Raw genomic sequence first — 23192 nt, 5'->3', positions numbered from 1 at the left:
CTTCCCAGCCCCCCCCTTTTTTTTAACTAGAAACTGGACACTTTTCTACTTGAGCCATGCCTCTACTTCTGGCTTTTGTATGGTTAATTGCAGATAAGAATATCATAGACGTTCCTGCCAGGACTGGCTTTGAATATCTCAGCCTCCTGAGGAGCTAGTATTATAGGCACCCAGCTCCCATCTATCTTTTTTTTCCATTTATCTTTCATGTGTCTTGACAAATATGTATAGCTGGGTAATGGCCACCACAATCAAATATGGAAAGCTTTGTGGGCCATGTGATCTCGGTGGCAAATGCTCAAGTCCACCATCAGGGAAAGCAGGTGAGCAGGCTAGCCCCGTGGGCTCCAGAACCATGATCTGCTGAGATGGGAACAGCTGGTGGACATCCGGGTTCTTTCCGTGGGGGGCGTTATGAATGGAGTCTCTATCAACAGTCAGAGCAGGTGGCTATGTGGCTATTTCTCTTAGTAGTTCTCTGGATTTATTGTCTATTCCCCCCTACTTTGCTCTTCGTGAATAGTTTGGAATTCCAATGTGAGATGTTTTTAACTTAGTACATTAGCATTGTTGGCCTTAATATGGCTAATTATGATTCTGAACTCAATCTGATGCTCATTCAGATCTGTGGGGGAGGACTGTGCCAGATGGTTGAGTCCCTGTGCCTAATGCCTGGGCCTGTCATTCCAGAGAACAAACATTCAACATTAGGCTCTCACTCCAAGGGTAAGGTCCATTCTAGAGGCCTGTTTGTGGCCCAGAGTGTGGGGGTATAGTAGGGAGGAAAAAGGATCAGGAGCAGGTAGAACAAGTCTGGGGAGCCCTCTGCACGCCCCCGTCTTCCCCCACCCCCAGAGCACAGCCTGGATCTGTGTCCCTCTGCCTATTTATTAGGCCTGCCAACTTGCTTCCAAGGAGGTATGGTAACACACCATACCTCCAATGTGGTTGCCCCTGGGACTCTTTACACCGTCCTACCACTGTCTAGCAGTTTGAGCGGTAGGCCTGGCTGTTTCACAGAGGGGAAACTGAGGCAGAGGCTGTGCTGCAGGCTGGCTGGAGTGCCATGTGCTTTAGGGCTCTGAGCTGTGTCTGCATACTCATCTTCTTTGCAGCAGGGTTGGGGCAGCTATTTTGCTCAGCTTCCAGGAAGCAACAGTGCTGGCATCTGGGGTGCTCACACCTCAGATGTGGCCTTGGGGATTAGGATCCTGCAGAAAGACCAGGAGGCAAGGCCAGCAGAGGACAGGGTGGAGCAGTATTGCTGGACTGCCTCCTCGGTGCTCACCGGATCCCTTTCTCTTAAGGAAACCATCTATTTGTCCACATGCTGGCTCTCCCGCTGCTTGCCCTTCTTGCTGCTTTGGGTGGGAAGCAAGACCAAGGAAGTGGTTTCTGCCTGGTGGTTGTGCTCTGTGCCCTGCGGGGCAGGGCGTAGGAGTCACAGGGAGGGGTGAAAGGAACAAGTCGAAGAGCTGAGACAATCAGCTCTGTGGCCAGCTGTTCCAGAACCTAGAATTAAAAACCCACACCCTACACTCAGCCAGGTCCTAGTGGCTCATACTGGTAATCCTAGCTCCTTAAGAGGCTGAGATCTGAGGATTGCAGTTCAAAGCCAGCCTGGGCAGGAAAGTCGACGAGACTCTTGCAATAAACTACTCAAAGAAAAACTGGAAATGGAGCTCTGGCCTAAGTGGTAGAGGTCTAGCCTTAGCAAAGGAAGCTCAGAGAGAGAGAGAGAGTACCCGGAAGGTGAGATAAGCCCCAGGACTGCCCACCCCTCCCCCCAAAAGAGTTCTTCACTCTCCTGAGAATGGAGACACAGGTAGCCAGGTGTGTGACAAGGGCTCCATGCTGGGATCCAGACAGGTTCTGTGAGTCCCTGGGCTGTGGCTGCATCATCATCTGCCTGTCTTCACCTGCCTTCCTCTGTGGTGTGGCCTCTCTTTCTCCTTCTTTATGAACACTTGTCTCTATTACGTTGTTGGGTTTTTTTGTTTTGTTTTTGGGTCCGGTCGTGGGGCCTGAACTCTGGGCCTGGGCGCTGTCCCTCAGCTCTTCAGCTCAAGGCTAGCGCTCTACCACTTGAGCCACAACGCCACTTCCAGCTTTTTTCTTTTTGCTTATGTGGTGCTGAGGAATCGAACCCAGGGCCTCAGGCATGCAAGGCAAGCGCTCTACCACTGAGCCAACTTCCCAGCCCTGGGTTGTTTTTTTTTTTAGTTGTTTTTTGTTCATGGGGCTTGAACTCATGGCCTGGGACACTGTCCCTGAACTCATTTTGTTCAAAGCTAGCACTCTACCACTTTGAGCCACAGCTGGTGGTTAATTGGAGATAAGAGTCTCACAGACTTTCCTGCCTGGGCTGCTTTGAACTGTGATCCTCAGATCTCAGCCTCCTGAGTAGCTAGGATGACAGGCCTGAGCCACCAGCATCCTCCACCACCCCTTGTATTAGTGCTTAAAAAAAAAAAATCTCATGAGCTGGGGGAAGGATCAGGGAGGGCTCCACGCAGAGCCTGTGCTGCTGGGGTAATGTGGACTGGGAGTTGAGGAATTTACAGCAGGTGTTGGTTCTGGGTTCTGTTCCAAGAGATCTGTAATCTGTAAATTCCAGGGGAGCATACAGTCATGCAGTGAGAAGAAAAGTTGCTTACTGGGGAGCAATCGCCTGTGGGAAATGTGGCACAACTCTCTTCCTCTCTTCCCCTCTCTTCTCTCTCTCATTCCCTCCCTCTCTTCCTCTCTCCCTCTCCTCTCCTCTTTCTCTCTTTCCCCCCTCCCCCTCTCTCTCACTTATGCCCAGAACATTTAAGAATAAAGGAAAGAAAAAAACACTCCAAGGACTGATATCTCCATCCATTTCAAGACTTCAATACCTCTATGCAGAAATCCTATCTGATTCGGAATGTACCATTCCTGTAAATAGTTTGGGGAGATTGGTCCCAGCCCCCATTTCTCTCTGAAAATATTTGACACACAGGTGACTGTTGGAGCCTCGCTCCTCAGTGTTCACTCAGTGGAGGAAGGCCGGGCACCTGCCAGGGCGCCTGTGACTCTCAGGTGTCACGTGCCAAGCCTGAGAGGGGGGGGGGAAGCCAGGTGGCTGCTGTTGTCTCTTCCTTCCCAGCTTTTTTTTTTTCCTTTGTGTGTGTTGGGGGGTGGGGGGGTGTTGTTGTTGTTCCTACAGATCTTAAGTCTACTAATTTGTTTCTCCAGCTCCTTCCTCTTCCAGATTTCCAGCCGTTTGGAGAGGCATTTCCAGAGCATGGCTACACTTACTCCATTCTAGCGACAGGGTCACCTAGGAGACTGGGCAGAGGCTAGGGTCTTAGAAAAAGAACCATATGCTTTGGAACTTTAGTTCTGCCTTTTGCGGGGAGAAAAACCTTACAGGCTTGAAATAAAATCATGGTTTAAGGAAAACAATTTGATGCTAGTTCAGGTGTGCTTTATTGTCACTAATTGGTCTTGCTCTGCCAGGCACACACAGGTTTTCATTCTGGAAGAGCCAGGTGGGGCGGGGCATCCTCAAGCAGCTGCCAATCACAGAAGGGGATAAGAGGGCGGAGCAACCTCCCCCCATCACCCCCGCCCCCCACCTCCAAGGCTCAGTCAGCATTGGGTGGAGTGAGCAACCTGTTCTGGAAGAGAGTAGGGGACTTGGCTTCTGGCCTTAGCTTCCCCCACCACCCTGGGACTTCAGGCAAGTCACTGGGCCTTTGAGGTTCATTTTCCTCTGGTGACAGTCCTGGTGGAGTGTGGAGGGGGCAGCCTGGGGACTTGCAGAATGTCTGCCAGCACTCACGGTCTTCGCTGTCTGGAATGTTGCCTTGCTGGGGTTTTATCTTTGAAAGCTTGGACTTGGGAGAAAAACTGGAGTGCTAAAGATAATGAAATAATTTAGTGTCCTAAGATAATTAATTACTGGATATGGAGTAGGCTGTAATGGAGTAGCCCAGTACTGGGGAGGCTGTGTGTCAAGAGCATTGTGGGTTCAAGGCCAGCCTGCATTACACAATGAGACCATCTCAATAACCCAATAAAAAGCAGGAAACTAAGATGGTGTGGGAAGCAAGGCACGGTATACTTTCCCTCTGGAATGTACACTAGCAATTATGTTGCTTAAAGCAAATGCTCCAGTTGTCATTGGATATTGTGTGTATGTGTACATGCGTGCGCACACTCGTACCGGGACTTGAACTTGGGTCTCATGTTCTTGCTTGGCTTTTTTTTTGCTCAAGGATGATGCTCTACCACTTGAGCACTTCTGGCTTTTTTGTGGTTAATTGGATATAAAAGTCTCTCAGTTTTGTCTGCCTTGGCTGGCTTTGAATCTCAGTCCTCAAATCTCAGCTCCTTGAATAGTTAGGATTACAGGCGTGAGCCACTCTTGCTGTTTCTGCAGGTATTCAAGCAAGAGGAGATAATAGAGAAGGCTGGCTAGGATGTTCGTGGAGGTGAACTAGTACCCATTCCTAAGTAATCTTTCACTCGACCACTAACAAACACATTTCCTTAATTCTTTTTATGTGTGTTTGCTGGGTATTGAACCCAGGGCCTTGTGCATGCTATTCAAAAGCTCTACCACTGAGCTAATTCTTTTAGGGGGAAAAATCCTCTTCCACATGTGGCTAATATTAAAGTTACTCGTGTTTGCTGAGCATGAATAATGCGGTAGGTATTGTGTACAACAGTTACACAATGTTTTACATTCTGTTTGTTAAAAGATAATGTCGATAACCCTGCCAGTGTTAAGATGATTTCGTCTGTCCCTCAAATGTTCTGATTTACTGCTGGCTACATGACTTTTTTGTGTTAACTTCTCAGAATTAACTGCTTCTGCTCTTGGTGAAGCAGTGTTCTGGGCTTAAAAACAACAGTGAGCCACTTTGTCAGATGATGGAGCAGAGCTGAGCAGGGCTTTACAAAGCATGCGTCGCCTGGGGGAATCAAGAGGGGCTAACATGGAAGTTTTCCCGTGGAGGGAAAAATAATGAACTGATTAAAACAGAACTTAGCAGTACAGTTTTCTCTTTCCTTCCTGTTTTAAAGGGGCCATGGGTACTACGAGAAAGGAGGAAGGATTCGAATGGATTTTCTGATTTGAAAATGCTGTGGAGGGCAAGCTTCTTAGGGTGTGTCATGGTGGAAAGGCCCAGCTGTTCCTAATTTCCCCCCCACACCTAAGGAAATCCCTAAAGATGAGAGAATAAGCCTAAAAATTGAGGCTTTGCCATGTCAGCCTTTCAGGATGATGCATTTTCTTATGTGTTTAGTTAAGAGAAAGTTGGTGAAGGGGAAGAGTGTAGGCAACGCCTTTTTAAGCTGGTTATTTTAATGAAAGAGAATTGGCAGAGATTTCCCAGCAAACTTTCTCTTGTGACTGAGCAGAGCCTGCGGGATGGACGGCTCCATCGGGATATCTGTTTACAGAGCTGAGCTTGTGGTCCATTTGAAAACAAGGTGGGTGATGCTTCCCTGCCTTCCAGAGTGTTCTCTGCGTGTGCGCTTCACAGGGGTATTGAGGATCACGAGATAAGGACTTTAACATGTCCCCTACATGTTAGTGGGGGCAAATTCTCAGCTTGTTTTTCTGCTAATGGAAGCGTTTTCCACAGACCTTGAAGGGGGAAGATGAGAAGTGTAGTGGTGATTTCGACAGAGCTCCAGGGCGGGGGTGGGTTTTGCAATCAGCCATTCATGAAGACTTGTCTTGAATTTTCAAAAGCCTCTAGCCCAGAGCTCTTAAGTGCTGTTCTTCTTCCTTTTTTAAATTATCTTTTTTTGGGGGGGGGGTGCTGGAGATGGAAGCCAGTTCTACAGCTTGAGACTCCCTCCTCCTCCTCCTCAGCTGTGTGAATGGAGGTCTTGGGCAGGTAGATAGTAGGAAGCTTTTCTTAGTATTCCAAACATCCTAGACTCCCATGTCCAGGCTGTAAGGCTGACAGCGTGCAGACCTGGCTGGTGTGTGAGGTTTTTAGAGGCTCTTCAGGAGCTGCCCAGATGAGTGTGCATCATCACCTCCCAGCTCCATCGGGACAGGCAATGTGCCCCTCACAAACACGGGTTACATCATCTTCTGGCCACTAGCTGGAGATTTGGAGTCATTTTGTTCCAACATCGCAGAAAATAAGTACAAGACAACACGGAGTTCCTGCTCACTGCAGGGCAGAAGGAAAGCAGAAATGGCACTGTGACTCCATTCCTGAACCAAAGAGCAAGTCACTGCTCAACACCCTTTGATAGTCATTATCCAGAAGCTAGTCATTACCCACCGATTGGTGGTCACTGTTTGTGTCAGTCTGTCTTTCTCTTTCAAGATGGGCAATCTCATTCTCCAGTCCCCCCTTTTGTTTGTTAAAAAAACAGAATCTGCTATGTAACCTTGACCTCAAGCTTTTCCTGCTCAGCCCTTTTAGGTGTTGGGATTATAGGGGTATGCCACCATACCTGTTGATCCTTTTGTTGTTGTTGCTATTTGGTTAGTACTGATGATCGAATTTAGAACAGAATCTTGAGTTCACAGTCCTGATTGTGCTTCCTAAGGAGATGCTCTGCCACTTAAGCCATGCCTTTAATTCCCTTGGATTGGTTTTGTTCTTGCTTTATGCTCAGGCCAGTCTAGACTGCCGTGATCATACTTGTGCTTTCCTGTGTTACTAGGGATGACCGAGTATGCCCACTGGGCCCAGCCATTGTTCTCCCCCCCACAGCTGGGATAATATTCCTTACCTGGCCCAGCATTGGTTGGGAGGGAGTCCTGGGAATTTTTTTTTCTGCCTGGGGGCCCTAGAACCATTTTCCCTAGCCTCTGCCTCCCAAGTAGCTAAGATTATAGGCTGCAGCCACTGTGGAATGTGGTGACCTTTTTTTTTTTTTTGTATATATGTTTTCCTTTGATGCTGGGAACTGAATTCTGGGCCTTACCCACGCTAAGCAGGTGCTGTACCACTGAGCTACACTCTTTTTAATTTATTTTTATTTAGTCTGTTTAAAATGTTATTAGCTCATCATTAACCAAAATAAAATATCAATAAGATATTTTGTTTTGTTTGTTTTTTTATTATAAAGATACTATACAGAGGGTTACAGTTACATGAGTGAGGTAATAAGTACACTTCCTCTTGAACATTGTTACCCCCTCCATTGGTTTCCCCCTACCATTCCTTCCCTCCCTACCTTCCCCAAGGTTTTTTTTTTTTTGATTGTGATTAAGTGATTACATAATTTCCCGAATTTCACAGTATTGTGGAATAATGATGCTCATTTAAAGTCACAAGTTCATTCTAACTATCCTGGAGCAAATTGTCTATCACAGTCTGTAACATATAACGGTGTTCACATGTTATACACCATACATGTGATTAGCAGCATGGGGATATTTAGTAGTGGTTCGACCAGATGAGTGGGAGTTCTTTGTTTCTAGTTTTGTCGTATCACCTAACATTTTGGATTTATGAGCTACACTCCTGCTGTGTTCTCAAAATGCTGCTACCTGTCCTCTTAGTGTTTTGTGAGCACTATTTCCCAAAATATGGACAGTTTGAAGGAAGGTAAAAATGTTGTTTTGACTACCTTTCTTACTGATTTCAATAATTGTACTTTAAAGGTACAGAAATCAGTGTTCAACCTGAGCCCTGGATAGACAACAATTTCTGGTTGTGTTTTTTACATGCTAAACTCAGACTCTATCACTGAGCCATACTCCCAGCCAGATGTGGAGATTTAAAAATACTTGGCTGCAAATATATATAGTTATTTCTTAACTATTTCTTATTGGTATATGCAGGTACATGTAGTTATTTTTTAAAATAATCTCTGTATGCAGATACATATAATCCTTAAACAATAGCTTTAATTTTGTTAAGCTTTACACACTGGAAGGTGTATAACTTAATATTCCAGCATGTGGGCATGCTCCTGTAAAATCAACATTACAATTAAGTTGGTGCACATCTCCTTTACCCTACTCCTTACAGCCACCTTCCCCCCCAAACCCCTCCATGGGAACCATAGAGATGCTTTCCATTACTATAGATTGGCTTGCATTTTCTAGAGTTGTCTGTAAATCACGTCATATGGTAGATGGTCTTCTCTTTCTTTGATCTGGCTTCTTTCATTGAGCAGAATGACTGAGATTCACCATACTGTATGGAGCATCTCTAGCTGATTAACTCTTCCTCCTGTAGCAGCATACTTGTGTGTGCATCAGTGTCTTGTAGCTGACAACTTCTGATGAGTTTGAATGTGGAAGCCATTTATGAGTTTTCAAAACTCAAAACCTGTTATGATTTTTCTCGTGAACAATGGGAGATGGTAAATAGATAGCAGATGTTGAGATAAGCCATAGAAGAGAAAAACAATCACATTTCACATTTCTAGTCCTGGCAAATGTTAAACGTAAGTCATTTGGTAGAAAGCTCAGTACAGTTGAGAGAAGACTTAAAATTCGAAGACTCTTAGTTACTTGGTTTTATTAAACAAATATGTAGTGCAGGGTCCGTGTCTGACCCAGAGCTACGCACAGTGAGGTATGTGAAGGGCACACTCCTTCCCATGCCCTTCAGAAAAGTTCATGTCCAGCAGATGAAATGAACCAAATAGAAATAATTATAACACATCAAATGAGGATTGCAATAAGAGAAACACAAAACGTTTGGGAGATTCAGAAGTGGAAGAAATGATTTGTAGCTAAGAGGAATCTGAGAACCTGCTTGGAAAGTGGTGACACGGTGGCTGGGCTTTGAAGGTTCGGCTCTAGTTGAGTATATGCAGATGTGATGGAAGGCCAGGGCCATCGTAAGCCAAGCAGTGTGACCCAGAACCAAAAGGTAGGAAGTGAAGGGACTGCTCCAAGGAACAGCCAATAAGGTGTCGGCAGGCTGGGTTGTCCTGAGGGTTGTGAAGGACAGATTGGTTCCAGACTTAGCTCCTTGGGCCAAAGGGAGCTTTGCCCTGTTGGCTCTTCTTATCATATGAAGTCTGTCTCTGGCTCCAGTTTCCCCTTTTTTTAATGGACAAGAGTCAGAAGAAGACCTGTGTGTGGGGGTGTTCACACATACCCACACAGTACTGGTGCTTGAGCTCAGGGCTTGAGCACTGTCCCTTTGCCTTTCGCTCAAGATTGTTGCTCTACCACTTGAGCCACACCTTGTGGCTTTTTTGGTAGTTAGTTGAACATAATATCTCAGAGTTTCCTGCCTGGGTTGGCCTTGAACCATGATCCTCACATCTCAGCCTCCTTGAGCAGCTAGGATGAACAGATGTGAGCCATCTGTTCCCACTTAACGTCCATCTTAGCGATTTCATTTTGCCTTGATTATCTTTACTTGGAAAAATGTCCTTTTTTCCAAATAAAATCACCTTCTATGGTATTTGGGGGCTGGACTTCCGATATGTCTTTTGGGAAGTAATTCAAATCCATATGACATGCCTGGAGCTTTGGGCATTGTTTATATAGGGTTGGCGCACCATTGGTTTCCCCCATCACTGGTGGGATGCCACAGCCAACCCAAAGTCGAGTTCTTGTTCCTCTTGAGTACAACCCCCCGGGAAGTCAAGCGTGTGGTTCGCATCATGCTGCATGCTAGTAGTCCAGGCCAGCAGATGTTCTCATGGTCCAGACTGTGGGAACTAGGAGGATGAGTTCATTAGGGAGAGATTGGGAGATGGGTGTTGGGTGATTTGGACTCCAGGAATGAGCAAACAGAATGGAAGTTTGAGAAATGGAGTAGTATACAATTTGGAAAGAAATTGCCTACCCCCACCCCCCAAATATTTAGAAATATGAGCGCCCTGCTGGATTGCTCAGCACCATTGGCTGTGGGACACATCACCCTTCTCCTCCTCCCCATATTAGCACAGTGACTTGGTGTAGGGATGCCTCCCAAAGTGAAGAAATCCAAGTGAAGAATGTGGACTCCCTGGAGCACGAGGCTTGAGCTATATTTCACGGGGCTGGATGCAGCCAGCACTTGGATATGATCTCATTTTCAGCAATGCAAGTTTGCTCAAAAAGAGGCTTCCAATATTCTAGCAAATCTAAGAATAACAATTCCACTATCTATTGCAGTTTAGTTGGGACTCAGCCTTGCAGCTGAGTCGCTGTGGGTCTCTTTAATCTCCTCCTTTAGGACTGTGGAATTGTTCTTTCCTCTGGGAGAAGATGGTTCATTGAAGGGGAAGACCTATTATTACTTGGTCTGGCCAGGGAGAAATAACTTAGAGGCAAAAAAGAACTTCAGCTTTTGAAATCTAACTTACCATTCTAAGTGCTTAAGGAAATTAATTCAAGAGGGAAGGGAAAAATAAGCAGCTTGCTTACTGTTGTGGTTTCTCCTCCAAAATATATCTTTGGACACAGAAACACACAGTCTATAAGTGTATTCTTGTTTTGGAACACAGTACTTTTGTCTCTGATCTGCTATTTAATACAAATACATACACAAAGCTATAGTGTGACCTGATTTTAATTGAGCTCATTAATCTGACTTGTACATTCATGAAATACATTTTGTATGCAGAAATTGGATTTCCTCAAGCTTTCTGGTTTTTAAATCTAGATTAATGTCCCTAAAAAGTCAAATGTTTTCTATTCCCTTAATTCCATGTTACAATTTCTATGCAGAGATCTAATTTAAAATGCATAATGTAGCAGAAAAAAAATGTGAATTCTTATTTCTGCATTTGAGCTTCACACTGGAAGGAGGCCCCTTGATTCTTTCAGTTTGTCTTGGGCGGGGACTTTTCTAGAATTGGAATGGTGCCACCGTCCTGGGAAAGGCATCCACCCCTCACACTGCATAGACTGTCTTTGTAACTCACATGGGGTTAGTGGCAGGCTCTGACTGTCAGGAGGGCACCAGGTTCAGATGGGAGGCGTTCCTCAGCTGGGGGGGCAGAAACTTTTTTCCTTCAATGATATTCTAAAATCACCCCTCACTTCCAACTTGCCTGACTTGTTTCCTAACTTTAAAATGTCCAACCACATCTGCGTTTGGCAGAATGTCAGTAAATATTAAAAGCTCATTTTATTTATTCATTCATTGACAGTAAAAAAAAAAAAAAAAACCACAAACCCACAACCAAACCAAAAATAACAAAAACATTTATCACACGAAATTCCTAGAGGGGCTGGGTAGGTGGCTCAGTGTAGAGCGCTTGCCTTGCATGCATGAGGCCCTGGGTTCAGTTCGTCAGCACCACATAAGCAAAAAAAGAAAAAAGCCGGAAGTGGCGCTGTGGCTCAAGTGGTAGAGCGCTAGCCTTGAGCTGAAGAGCTGAGGGACAGCGCCCAGGCCCAGAGTTCAGGCCCCACGACTGGAACCAAAAAAAAAAAAAGAAATTTCTAGAAAATCAGTCCATTGTTAGTGCCTAAACAAGAATTCTAAGACCAAAGTTGATGAACATGAACGACTGCACGGAAGGGAAGGGAATTCTGACTTAGCAACCTGGATGGCTCTTGCACATATTATGATGAGAAATAAGCCAGGCACAGAACAAAAAAAATCCTGAGATCCTACTTACATAGCTACTTACGTTAGACTGCTAGTGGCCAGGGGCTCTGGGATGAAGAGCTGGTAATTCATTTGGACAGTTTCAGTTTGGGAAGACTAAGATGTCCTGGAAGCCTGGTGTTGATGGCTCATGCCTGTGATCCTCGCTACTCAGGAGGCTGAGATCAGAGGATCCAAGTTTGAAGCCAGCTCTATAAAGAAAGTCTATAAGACTCTTACCTTCAGTTAACCACCAAAAAGCTAGAAGTGGGGCTGTGGCTCAAGTGGTTGAGCGCCAGCATTGAGCAAAAATATAGAAGGGACAGCTCCCAGGCCCTGAGTTCAAACTTCAGTACTGGCACCAAAAACTCCTGAAGATAGACGGCAGTAATGGCTGCACAGCTATGTCAGTGTGCTCCTGTCACACTGGCATTTAAAAATAATCAAGTTAGGCTGTGCTGTAGACCAGTGCTAGAGTGTTTGCCAAGAAGGCACTAGGCTATGGGTTTAATTCCCCAACATCAAAAACAAGTAAAATGGGGCTGGGAAGGTGGCTCAGTAGTAGCGTGCTTGCCTAGCATGCATGAAGCCCTGGTTTTGATTCCTCAATATCACAGAAACAGAAAAAGCCAGAAGTGGCACTGTGGCTCAAGTGGTAGAGTGCTAGCTTTGAGCAAAATAAGCTCAGGGACAGTGCTCAGGCCCTGAGTTCAACCAGGACTGGCAAAAAAAAAAAAAAAAAAAAGTAAAATAGTTAAGACACTGCATGCCATGCTGTGTGTACTTTACCTCACATCCTTAAAAACTGAGTTACTAGTCAGGTGCTGGTGGCTCATGCCTGTAATCCTGGCTGTGCAGGTGGCTGAGATCTGAAGATTGCAATATGAACATATCTGTTGTAGCTAAGCAGACTCTCCCCCTCCCCCCCATCCCCCTTCATGGGGCTTGAACTCTGGGCCTGGGCACCATCCCTCAGCTCTTCAGCTCAAGGCTAGCACTCTACCACTTGAGCCCCGATGCCTCTTCTGGTTTTCTGGCTGTTTATTGGAGATAAGAGTCTCCTGGACTTTCCTGTTCAGGCTGGCTTTGAACCAAGATCCTCATATCTCAGCCTCCTTAGTAGCTAAGATTACAGGCATGAGCCACTGGCGCCTGGCGCTAATCAGACTCTCAATCTCCAATTAACCAGCAAAAATTGGAAGTGGAGTTGTAGCTCAAGTGGTAAATTGCTAGCCTTGAGCAAAAAAGTCAAGTAAGCGTGTGAGGCCTTTTACACACACACACACACACACACCCTACATGGCCACACAATGGTGTGTCCTGTTGGTCTGTGGAAACAGTAGCTCTGGACACTGTATGGTCTGCCCATCCTGGTGAACAATTTGCATCTCTCTGATATGCCTTCTTCTGGGGAAGTTGTTCCTAGTTTCTTTCTCCACCCTCTTTCTTCACTCCAGTTATTGTACACACCCTGAATGAAGGCAGAGCAATCAGGCAGGCTATTGAGTGGAAGGAAGAGAGCTTATCAGAAAATTTGTTCTTGGGAGATCCTAGTTCAGTGTGTCCTTGGAGCAGCATTGGACTTTCGATTTGTGCAGTTTTAGTACCTGAGTCTAAACAAAATACAAGAAAATGCCAAGTGTGGCCTTAGCTGTGCAACAGCGGGTAGACCATCCCTCGCCACCGATGTGTGGTTATTTCAGGGAAGCATCTACTTGTCTTTGTAGTGGAAGGAGAAAAGTTGACATGAAGATGTGAGCAGATGTGTGCCTCTGGCTGATTCAGGGACAATCTTGTGTCCGGTCTGCTCAGTAGAATTGTTTGTTGATCGAGTTCTTCATGCTCCTAAGTACTTGAAATATGACTCTCATGACAGAGGGCTGTTATCTATGCAGGAAACATCGTAACTGTGTAGTAGGCTTGAACTCAGGACCTTCCATTCTTTTTTATTTTGTTCTTTGCTGGTGCTCTACCACTTGAACCTGACCTCCTCTTCTGGCTTTTTGCTGGATAACTAGGAGTCTTGTGGATTTGTCTGCCCAGGCTGGCTCTGTACCTCAATTCTCAGACCTCAGCCTCCTCAGTAGCTAGGATTATAGGTGTGAACCACAAGAATGCTTGACTAATTTAGGTGGTTTTTAAAAAATACTTTATTTTTGCATTCCAGGATTTTATTCATTTTTTTTTTTTTTTGGCCAGTCATGGTGCCTGAACTCTGGGCCTGGGCACTGTCCCTCAGCTCTTCAGCTCCAGGCTAGTGCTCTACCACTTGAGCCACAGAACCACTTCCAGCTTTTTCTGCTTATATGGTGCTGAGGAATTGAACCCAGGGCCTCATGCATGCAAGGCAAGCGCTCTACCACTGAGCCACCTTCCCAGCCCCTCATTTTTTATTCAATAAACTTTACATGTTCTTTTTTTTTTTTTTACAGTTTGAGTGTATTTATTTATTATTTATTTATTTATTTTATTGTGAAAATACCATATAGAGGGGTTACAATTACATGGGCAAAATAATGAGTACATTTCTTTTTTTTTTTTTTTTTTTTTGGGTCCGGTCATGGGGCCTGAACTCTGGGCCTGGGCGCTGTCCCTCAGCTCTTCAGCTTAAGGCTAGTGCTCTACCACTTGAGCCACAGCGCCACTTCCGGCTTTTTTCTTTTTGCTTATGTGGTACTGAGGAATCGAACCCAGGGCCTCGAGCATGCAAGGCAAGCGCTCTACCACTGAGCCACCTTCCCAGCCCCATGAGTACATTTCTTATCAAGCATTGTTGCCTCCTCCTTTGTTTCCCCTTCCTATTTCCCGCCCCCCCCCGCCCCCTCTCCTCGCCCAGCCAAAGTTGTAAAATTCATTTTTTGACATACCGACTCATTGTTGCAATGGGTCCACCTCTATCCCTATTTAAATGATTTGTTTTGTGTGTGTGTGTGCATGCACACAAGTGCACTGATCCTAGGGATTGAATTCAAGGCCTGGGTGCTGTCTCTGAGCTTTTGTGCACAAGGCTAGCTATCTCTTGAGTCATAGTTTCACTTCTACCTTTTTGGTGATTAATTGGAGATGAGAGTTCACATGGACTTTCCTGCTCAGGTTGGCTTCAAATCATGATTCTTAGATCTCAGCTTCCAGAGTAGATATGATTACAGGCATGAGCCATCACTGCCAGGGTTAATTTAGTTAATTTAGTGTATATGTGTGTGTGACTGTGTGATTGTATGTGTGTACATGCACATGTGCTAATCCTTGGCAGGCTTGAACTCAGAGCCTAGGCACTCTTCTGAGCTATTGTGCACCAGGCTAGCTCTCTATCACTTGAACTACAGCTTTACTACTAAGTTTTTGGTGGTTAATTGTAATGAGAGTTTCATGGACTTTCCTGCTCAGCCTGCTTTGAACTGCAATCCTCAGATCTCAGCCTCTTGAGTAGCTAGGACTACCACTGCCTGACTTAATTTAATTTTAATTTCTGAAATTAGTCACAAGTATAAAAGGTAGTCACATGGGGCTAAGACCACATGGACAGCATAGTCTGGGTCACTCTCTGGTGTATGATTTCTGTGCAACCTATGATGGCCCAGTGGTCTGAAGCTTGATTTAGTTCTAGAAAGATGCACTAATTTATATCCACTAAGATTTGACTAGAGAGTAAGTGATATGTATGATAATGGCAAAAGTAGATGTAATACTGTTGCTTTATTAATCATTGGTTCAGTTAATGAGTGCTTACAACAGGAAAAACACTGTTTAGACATTTTTTGTTGTTGTTGGTGGTGGTGGTCATGGGGTTTAACTCTGGGCCTGGGTGCTGTCCCTCAGCTCTTCAGCTCAAGGCAAGCACTCTACCACTTGAGCCACAGCGCCACTTCTGGTTTTCTGGTGGTTTATTGGAGATAAGAGTCTCATAGACGTTCCTGCCCAGGCTGACTTTGAACAGCAATCCTCAGATCTCAGCCTCCTGAGTAGCTAGGATTAATAGCTGTGAGCCACTGGTGCCTGGCTTAGACAAAGTTTTTGTTTGTTTGTTTGAGATACAGCCTCTCAACATAGCCCAGATTGGGTTACACTAAATTCAAGATCCTCTTGCCTCAGCCTCTTGAGGTTCTGGAATTATGAGCATGTGTCACCATGCCCAGTGACAATGTACTATTATTTAGTACTAAAATGATCTATTGGGGATCTAGTCAGTGGTAGCACTTGCCTTGCATGTGAGGCCCTGGGTTCTATCCTCAGCACTGAAAAAAAAAACCCTCTCAAGCTGTGAAAAAACATGGAGAAACCATAAATGCATATTGCTGAGTGAAGGAAGCCAAGTAGGAAGTCTATATACTGTAAGATTTGAACTATATGACATCCCAGAAGGGTGAAACTGGGAAGACAGTAAAGAAATATCAGTGGTTGCTGGAGGAGGAGAGACAACGAGTCAGGACACAGAGGACTTGTAGGCAATGATACAGTAGTAACGGACAAATGCCATTCTGTAGTCATCCAAACCTAGAATGTATAGCACCCAGCATGAACCCCAGTGCCAGCTGTGGACCTTGGAGGATGGTGGTGAAGCCATCAGTTATGACTCATGTTCCATCCTGGGGGGAGTAGATGCGAAGTGTCTCTTCCTTCCCTCCATTTTTCTATGGACTTAGACTGCTCTTTAAAAGATGTATTTAAGCCAGGTGCCCGTAGCTCACACCCGTAATCCCAGCTACTCAGAAGGCTGAGATAGGAAGATTGTAGTTCAAAGCCATCCCAGGCAGGAAAGTCCGTAACTCTCACTCCTATTAACCACCAAGTCCTCAGAAGTGGAACTGGGGCTCAAGTGGGGGCATGCCAGCCAAGCTCAAGCCCCAGGACTACAAGAAATCAAAATCAAATAAAACAATGTATTTAACGCCAGGTACTGGTGGCTCACACCTCTAATCTGGCTATTCAGGAAACTGAGAGCTGAAAATTAAGGTTCAAAGCCAACCTGGGCAGAAAAGTCCGTTTGACCCTTATTTTCCATTTAATTAGCAAAACGCTGGAAGCGGAGGTATGGCACAAATGGTAAAGCACCAGCCTTGAGCAAAAAAAAGCCAAGTGAAAGTGCAAGGCCCTAAGTTCAAGTCCCAGTAAAGGCACAAAAACAATGTATTTAAAGAAAGTTTTTGAAATGAGGATGTTGAGTGACCAACACTAAGAGGAGTACTTGCCCTAATGGTCCTTATGGGAGGAGAAGATGGAAGTGAGCATGTCTGCTGTGACTTTGTATGGATACAGACATGTCGGCAGGGACCCTTTCAGTCTGACAGTCCCTGAATTCCCAGTCACCATTTCCACTCCTCTTCTTGCCATCCTCTTCCCTACCAGGAACTCTTGCACACACCTGGTGCCTTGATGTGGTGCTAGCTTCATAACCCTTTTAGCCTCCCCCCAGAAGAGGTTTGTAGGAAGTGGGGAGTGTGTGCAGGAGCTGGTGACAGGGTAGCAGGTGCAGGGCTGTAGGTCAGCTAAGTGTTGCAGCCCTGAGGGCCCCCTGGGATGTCCTCAGCAGCTGTGGCCAGCACTTGGCGGTGGGACAGGGTGTTGTTCTGGCCCCGCTTGAGCCTGGGAGGAGCGCCAGGCCTGCAGCCACCACACAGCTCCCCTGGCCAGTTCTTTGGCTGTGGTGCCTGGGCCTGGAGGCAGCATGCTACGTGCAGTGAACGAGTATCTCCTGTGTTCTCCTGGCCCAGGGGGCAGGGGACACTTGGCTGCTCTGTCTGAGCTTTGCTGCCCTGTGTGGTAGTTGATGAACTGATTGCTGTGGTACTGGGGTTTGAACTCAGGGCTTCACACTCAGAAGGCAGGCCCTCTAACCATTCGAGCCAGCTCTCAGCCCCGTGTGGTGGGCCGGGGAGGAAATGGATGTGTTTTCTGGGGGAGGAAATGGAGCCCAGGTCTGGAGAATTTTCACTGATTCCATTTGATGTCTACTTGGGAGTTTGTTGTTGTTATTGTTGTGTTTGAGGGGAGGGTTGTGGTTTTGCTGCTTGGATTTACTTTATTTTTTTGGCATTTGTTGTGAGACAGGTTTTTGTTGTGTAGCCAAGGTTGGCCTTGGATTCACAATCCTCCCTTTGTTTCAACCTCCATTAGAGTGGGGTGGGGTAAAGCCTGGCCTTTGTTTGGGCAGTTAGGGGGATAGATCTTGGGCCTTCCTGCCAAGCAAGCTCTCTAATGCTGAGCCACGCCCCGACTGCTCCTGACAGTGTTTACAAGCTGGAGGCTGGAGGAAGGGGTGTAGCTTAAGTGGTAGCCTCAACCTGGCCCTGGTGTTTATAAGACCCTGATTTCTCCTGGGATAAGCCCAGAGCTTGGTGGAGCTAGACAACTGCTATTTAATGATCCCCAGATTCCCACAGAGGCGACCCCAAGGCTGTGGCGCAGGACTCAGTCACGTGAGGGGCATCGGGCATGGAGGAATCCCTCCAGCAGCTTCCCAGGCCTGGAGGTAGCTGACTTGACAGGGATGCCTGTCAACCTGAACAGCGGAAGGGGAAAGTGGGAGTGGGAGGAGGTGGAGATCCAGAGACCTGATCTAAGGAAGAACTCTCTCCAAAGCATCATCCCCCTTAGAAAAACCATGCCGTGTACTGGTGGAACCGGGACTTTCTTAACAGCTGGCTTCTGTGGATCGAAGTTTGGTGGGCTATGGCCTATCATCGCTCTTCTCTTTGTTTTTCTTTTCCTTGCCTCCATCGCCCTCCCCCCTTCCCTCCTCCATTTTTTCTTTTTGTAGTGGTCCTGGGGCTTGAACTCAGGGCCTGGGCACTGTTCCTTAGCTTTTTGCTCAAGGATGGTGCTCTGTCACTTGAGCCATGTCTCCACTTCTGGCTTTTTGATGGTTAGTTGGAGATAAGAGTCTCAATAGACAGCCTTGCCCAGGCTGGCTTTGAACCATAATCCTTATCTACTTACTGATGAACCAGGTCTAGGTACACACAGGTTCCCATTCTGTGTTGAATGCTCAGAAGAGCAAAGCCTTTCCGAGTTGCACACTTCTCCAGCGCTGTGATCTGTTTGAGTACACAGGATCATGAAGTGTAATTGCTCTTTCTTTAAACGTCCAGGGATTCTTTGGGTAGGTGGGGTGGGAGGGCACCAGGGTGGGTTGTACTGAACTGAGTTAGATGATCAGGCATGAAATTGCTGTGTGTGTGTTGGTGGGGAAGACAGGGCTTTCCACCCTGTTTTCTAGAACATCTCCAGGTTGCCTCTGAGTGCTGGGAGGACTGTGTAGAGCATGGAGAGAAGGCTGGGGTTCAGTTCCAGTCCTGCCACGCCAGGCTGACTGAGCGTGAGCAAGTCACATTACCTGTGTGCCTGTCCTCACCTCTGCAAAGGGGGCAGTATACGGAGTGGGCCCTGGATGGGGCTGTGGTGTGGAAAGAGAGGATGAAGGGCCTGGAATGGGGACCTTTGCCCTGCTTCTGGTCCTCCATCCTCCAGGAGCATCACTTAGCTTCTTCCACCCCAGGCCTACTACATGCGAGCTGGGTGGTGAGAGGTGTGAGGACCTGGCGGGGGAGGGAGGGGGAGGGGAAGGGGAAGAGCCTCTTCTGCGCAGCCTCTACAGAGGTGCTGCTGTACGAGTGGAGAAGCTCCTCACAGAGAGGACTCGGTTGTGGTTCCTAAACCTCGGAGGAGATGTCAAAAGTGCATTACCACTGGGCACCCATGGCTCACACCTGCAATCCTAGCTTCTCAGGAGGCTGAGATCTGAGATTAAGGTTTGAAACCAAGCATGGGCAGGAAAGTCCATGAGACTCTTATCTCCCATTAAAAGCCAAATATTGAGCTGTGGCTCAAGTATGCAAGTGCTAGCCTTGAGCAGAACAGCTCAGGGACAGCGCCCAGGCTCTGAGTTCAAGACCCAAGACTGGCACAAAACGACAATAACAACAACAAGAAACCAAGCAAACAAAACCCCAAGCTAAAGTGCATGCCCTGTAGAAAGCTGTGATTTCTTAGGAAGGTGACTTTGAGGCCACTGCTCCAAGGCTGGTGTGTGACATGGCATTGTCCGGCTGGCTGAGCCCGCAGGCTCCTGCAGCCCGGCAGCTGGTGGTCCTGAGCTGTTCATGTGTGGTGCTCAGCAATCCCGAGAGAGTGACACAAAGCCTGCTTCTTTCCGGAAATTGGCCCCTAGACAAGGCCAGATGCTAGGGCTGCTGCGAGAGATGAAGAGCGAGTGAAGAGGGCCAGACAGAGAAGCCAGGGTTCCAAGCCAGAAAGGAGCCATTGTGGTATACGAAGGAGAGCTCCCAGTGGGCTCTGGTGGCTCACTCATGTAACCCTCGTGACTCAGGAGGATGAAATCTGAGAATCACAGTTCAAAGCCAGCCTCAGAAAACATACCCAAGAGACTCCTCTTCAGTTAACCAGCAAAAGTCTATTAGTAGAGGTTTGGCTCAAATGGTAGAGCACTAGACTTCAGCAAAAGCTAAGGTATAGCCTGACACTGGTGGCTCACGCCTGTAATCCTAGCTACTCAGGAGGCTGAGATCTGGGGATTGCAGTTCAAAGCCAGCCTAGGCAGGAAAATCTGAGACTCGAGTTATCTCCAATTATCAACCAGAAAACCAGAAGTGGTAGAGTGCTAGCCTTGAGCAAAAGAGCTCAGGGACAGCACCCAGGCTCTGAGTTCAAGCCCCAAGACTGACCACACACACACACAAAAGCCTAAGGGAGTGGCGCTGTGGCTCAAGTGGTATAGTGCTAGCCTTGAGCTGAAGAGCAAAGGGAAAGTGCCCAGGCCCAGAGTTCAAGCCCCATGACTGACCAAAAAAAAAAAGCCTATGGGTCAGTGCCTAGGCCTTGAGTTAAAGCCCCCAGTAACTAACACACACAGACACAGACACACACACAGACACACACGGCTGTGCTTAATATACCACACAGCCATGGCTTTTGACTGAGCTATGAGCAGAGATACTGGAGGGAGTCAACTTCTGGTCTCATGCGTCATATTCAGCTGGGCTGTTGGATTGTCACTGCCTGCTATAGATCCAGGCCTCGCCCTTTCTTTGGAGACTGCATGGTTCCCTTGTCTGTTAGGGAATGTGCACTTTATTTTTTCAGTTTTTGCAGTGGCGAGGATGGAACTCAGGGCCTCACGCATGCTAAGCAAACAAACACTGAGCCATAGCCCAGCCCTGGAAGAATCATCCTATTTGTAAATAGAGCTTCTATATTAGTTGGCTTTCAGTTATTATCATGAATAGCCTGAGATCAATCGGCTTATTTATAAAGAGAAAAACTTTATGCTGGCTCATGATTTCATGAGCTTTATTGCTTTGGGGCCTGTGATGGAGGAAGCTGCGTCTCTTGCGGCAGCCTGGGAGGCAGAATGAGAAGCAGGGAGTTCCCATATCCCCTCAGTCACCTGACTTCCTGCCAGGAGGTCCTGCCACCTGAATGTTTCCCTCACTTCCCAGGAGCACTGCCAGCTGGTCAGAAACCAAGCCTTTGACACAGGCCTGCAATGACTGCTTTGCCCAGACCCTAGCAGCCTCCTGATCCACTTCCTGATCCCCATCCTTGGCAGTACGGAGCAAGGTATCCTGTAAAAACATTTGCACAGAAGAGCAGGAGATGTCATCCCCGGGGCCCACAGCCTGCTGCCTTTGCAAGAGTTGGGGGAAGAAGGGGCAAAGCTGGATTGTATAGATTGTAGGGGAAATGAACTTGAAATGTTTCTTTAAAACATTAAACCTTGAGTGGCACCAAAAAAAAAGAAGAAAACTAAAAAGAAAAGAATTCCCATAGAGCAGAGTAGCTATAGAACAGAAGTTGGTGAACAGTTTGTTGGTGAAATAAAAACTCATTTGGGAGACTGAAAAGTGTCCACATTAAATTGGGATTGTGCGTTCAAGCTGCATGCATGTATGTGTGTTATGGTGTTTGGGATCAAACTAGGGACTTAGACATGTTAGTGCTCTACCACTGAGTTTATCCCCAGCCTACTAAGGTTTGTTGTTGTTGTTTGTTTGTTGCAGCAGTACTGAGGTTTGAATTTGGGGCTTTGTACTAGCTCAGCTTGTTTGCTCAGCTGGTTCTCTGTCCTGCTTTCTGCTGATTATTTGGGAGATGGAATCTTGTGGACTTTTCTCCCTGGGCTGGCTTTGAATCATGATTTCTGGATCACAGTCTCTTCAGTAGCTAAGATTGTGGGTCATGGGGTTGAACTCTGGGCCTGGGTACTGTCCCTAATCCCTTCAGCTCAAGGTGAACGCTCTACCACTTGAGCCACAGCGCCACTTCTGGTTTTCTGGTGGTTAATTAGATATAAGAGTCTTACGGATTTTTCTGCCCTGGGCTGACTTTGAATTGCAGTCCTCAGATCTCAGCCTCCTGAGTAGCTAGGATTACAGGCGCGAGCCACCAGTGCCCAGCTCTCATGAGTTTTTCTAAGGTCTGTTTACCCAGAATCTACAAAATGCAGGAGCTAGATATGGTAGTACCAGCCTGTAATCTCAGCACTCAAGAGGCTGAGATCTGAGGGTTACAGTTCAAAGCCAGTCCTGGCAAGAAAATCTGTGAGACTTTTATCTCTAGTTCAACACTCCACACCTCCCCAAAAGACCTGGAAGGGGAGCTGTGGCTCAAAGTGGTAGCCTTAAGAAAATAAAAAATCTCAGGGGCCCAGACATTGAGTTTAGGCCCTGGGACAGGTACATACACAAAAAACAAAAACAAAGAACAAAAATAAAAATCTTCTCCAAACCCAGCAAAGATGGAGGCGAGAGTGGGGAACCTCTGCCATCCTGAACCACTCCAGAGGGCCCAGGCTGAGCGGAGGCTCTGTGAGCAAGCCCTCCAGGACAGCCTGGCGGGAACAAGGGGTCCCAAGGCGGTGGGAGGTGGGAATTGCTCCTCACAACAGCCACTAAAGAGATCCTGCCTTTCCATCCGCAGGTATCGGGTAAACTTCAGACCCAGGTACGTCACCAGGTACAAGACAGTGACACATCTGGAATGGAGGTGCTGCCCTGGATTTAAAGGCACAGACTGTCAAGAGGGTCCAAAGGACCCCGCTGCGAGGACCCTCCGCCCCACGCCCGCACGGCCTCGCCACAGTGTGAAGAAAGCTACAGGTAACGTGTGGTCGCCCGGGCTTTGCGGAACATGGGCTCCTTTGGTATTCCTAGTGCTCTTTTCAAAGGGCAGGATTTATGATATGCAAAGTTGAATGAATATATTCTGACAGCTGAAATTCATTTGCAGCAGCAGAAGCAATCGAATGACACTTTGTTGCAACTAGCTTGCTTTATTAGGGCGTGAAAGAAAGTACATTACAAATCATGAGCTATGGGGCTGGGAAGGTGGCTCAGTGGTAGAGTGCTTGTCTAGCCTTCATGAAGCCCTGGGTTTGATTCCTCAGTACCACATAAACAGAAAAAGCTGGAAGTGGTGCTGTGGCTCAAGTGTAGAGTGCTAGTCTTGAGCAAAAAGCAGCTCAGGGGCCCAGGCCCTGAGTTCAAGCCCAGGACTGGGAAAAAAATCACGCTGAGGGTTTGAAGCCAACCCAGGCAGGAAAGTTTATTAGGCTCTTATCTACAGTTAATCAGTACAATCCAGAAATAGAGGTGTGGCTGAAGTGGTAGAGCATCAGCCTTGAGTGAAAAAAACCAAGCAAGAGCACTATGCCCTGAGTTCAAGCACATACACACAGGT

General features: G+C 46.8%; 1 protein-coding gene across 1 annotated transcript in view; it reads left to right on the top strand.

The window, feature by feature from the left end:
- Emilin2 (elastin microfibril interfacer 2) overlaps positions 1–23192 on the top strand; it is a 50419-nt gene that overhangs the window by 6364 nt on the left and 20863 nt on the right. The window contains exon 3 of the mRNA XM_042675292.1: positions 22434–22612. Coding sequence (XP_042531226.1) covers positions 22434–22612 — 179 coding nt within the window. The remainder of the gene's footprint in view (positions 1–22433; positions 22613–23192) is intronic.

This window comes from Dipodomys spectabilis, unplaced genomic scaffold (genome assembly GCF_019054845.1).
Source record: "Dipodomys spectabilis isolate Male_0828 unplaced genomic scaffold, ASM1905484v1 ptg000024l, whole genome shotgun sequence".
Classification (NCBI taxonomy): Eukaryota; Metazoa; Chordata; class Mammalia; order Rodentia; family Heteromyidae; genus Dipodomys; species Dipodomys spectabilis.
The sequence above is the reverse complement of the archived record's forward strand: the minus strand, read 5'-3'. Positions and strand labels throughout refer to the sequence as shown.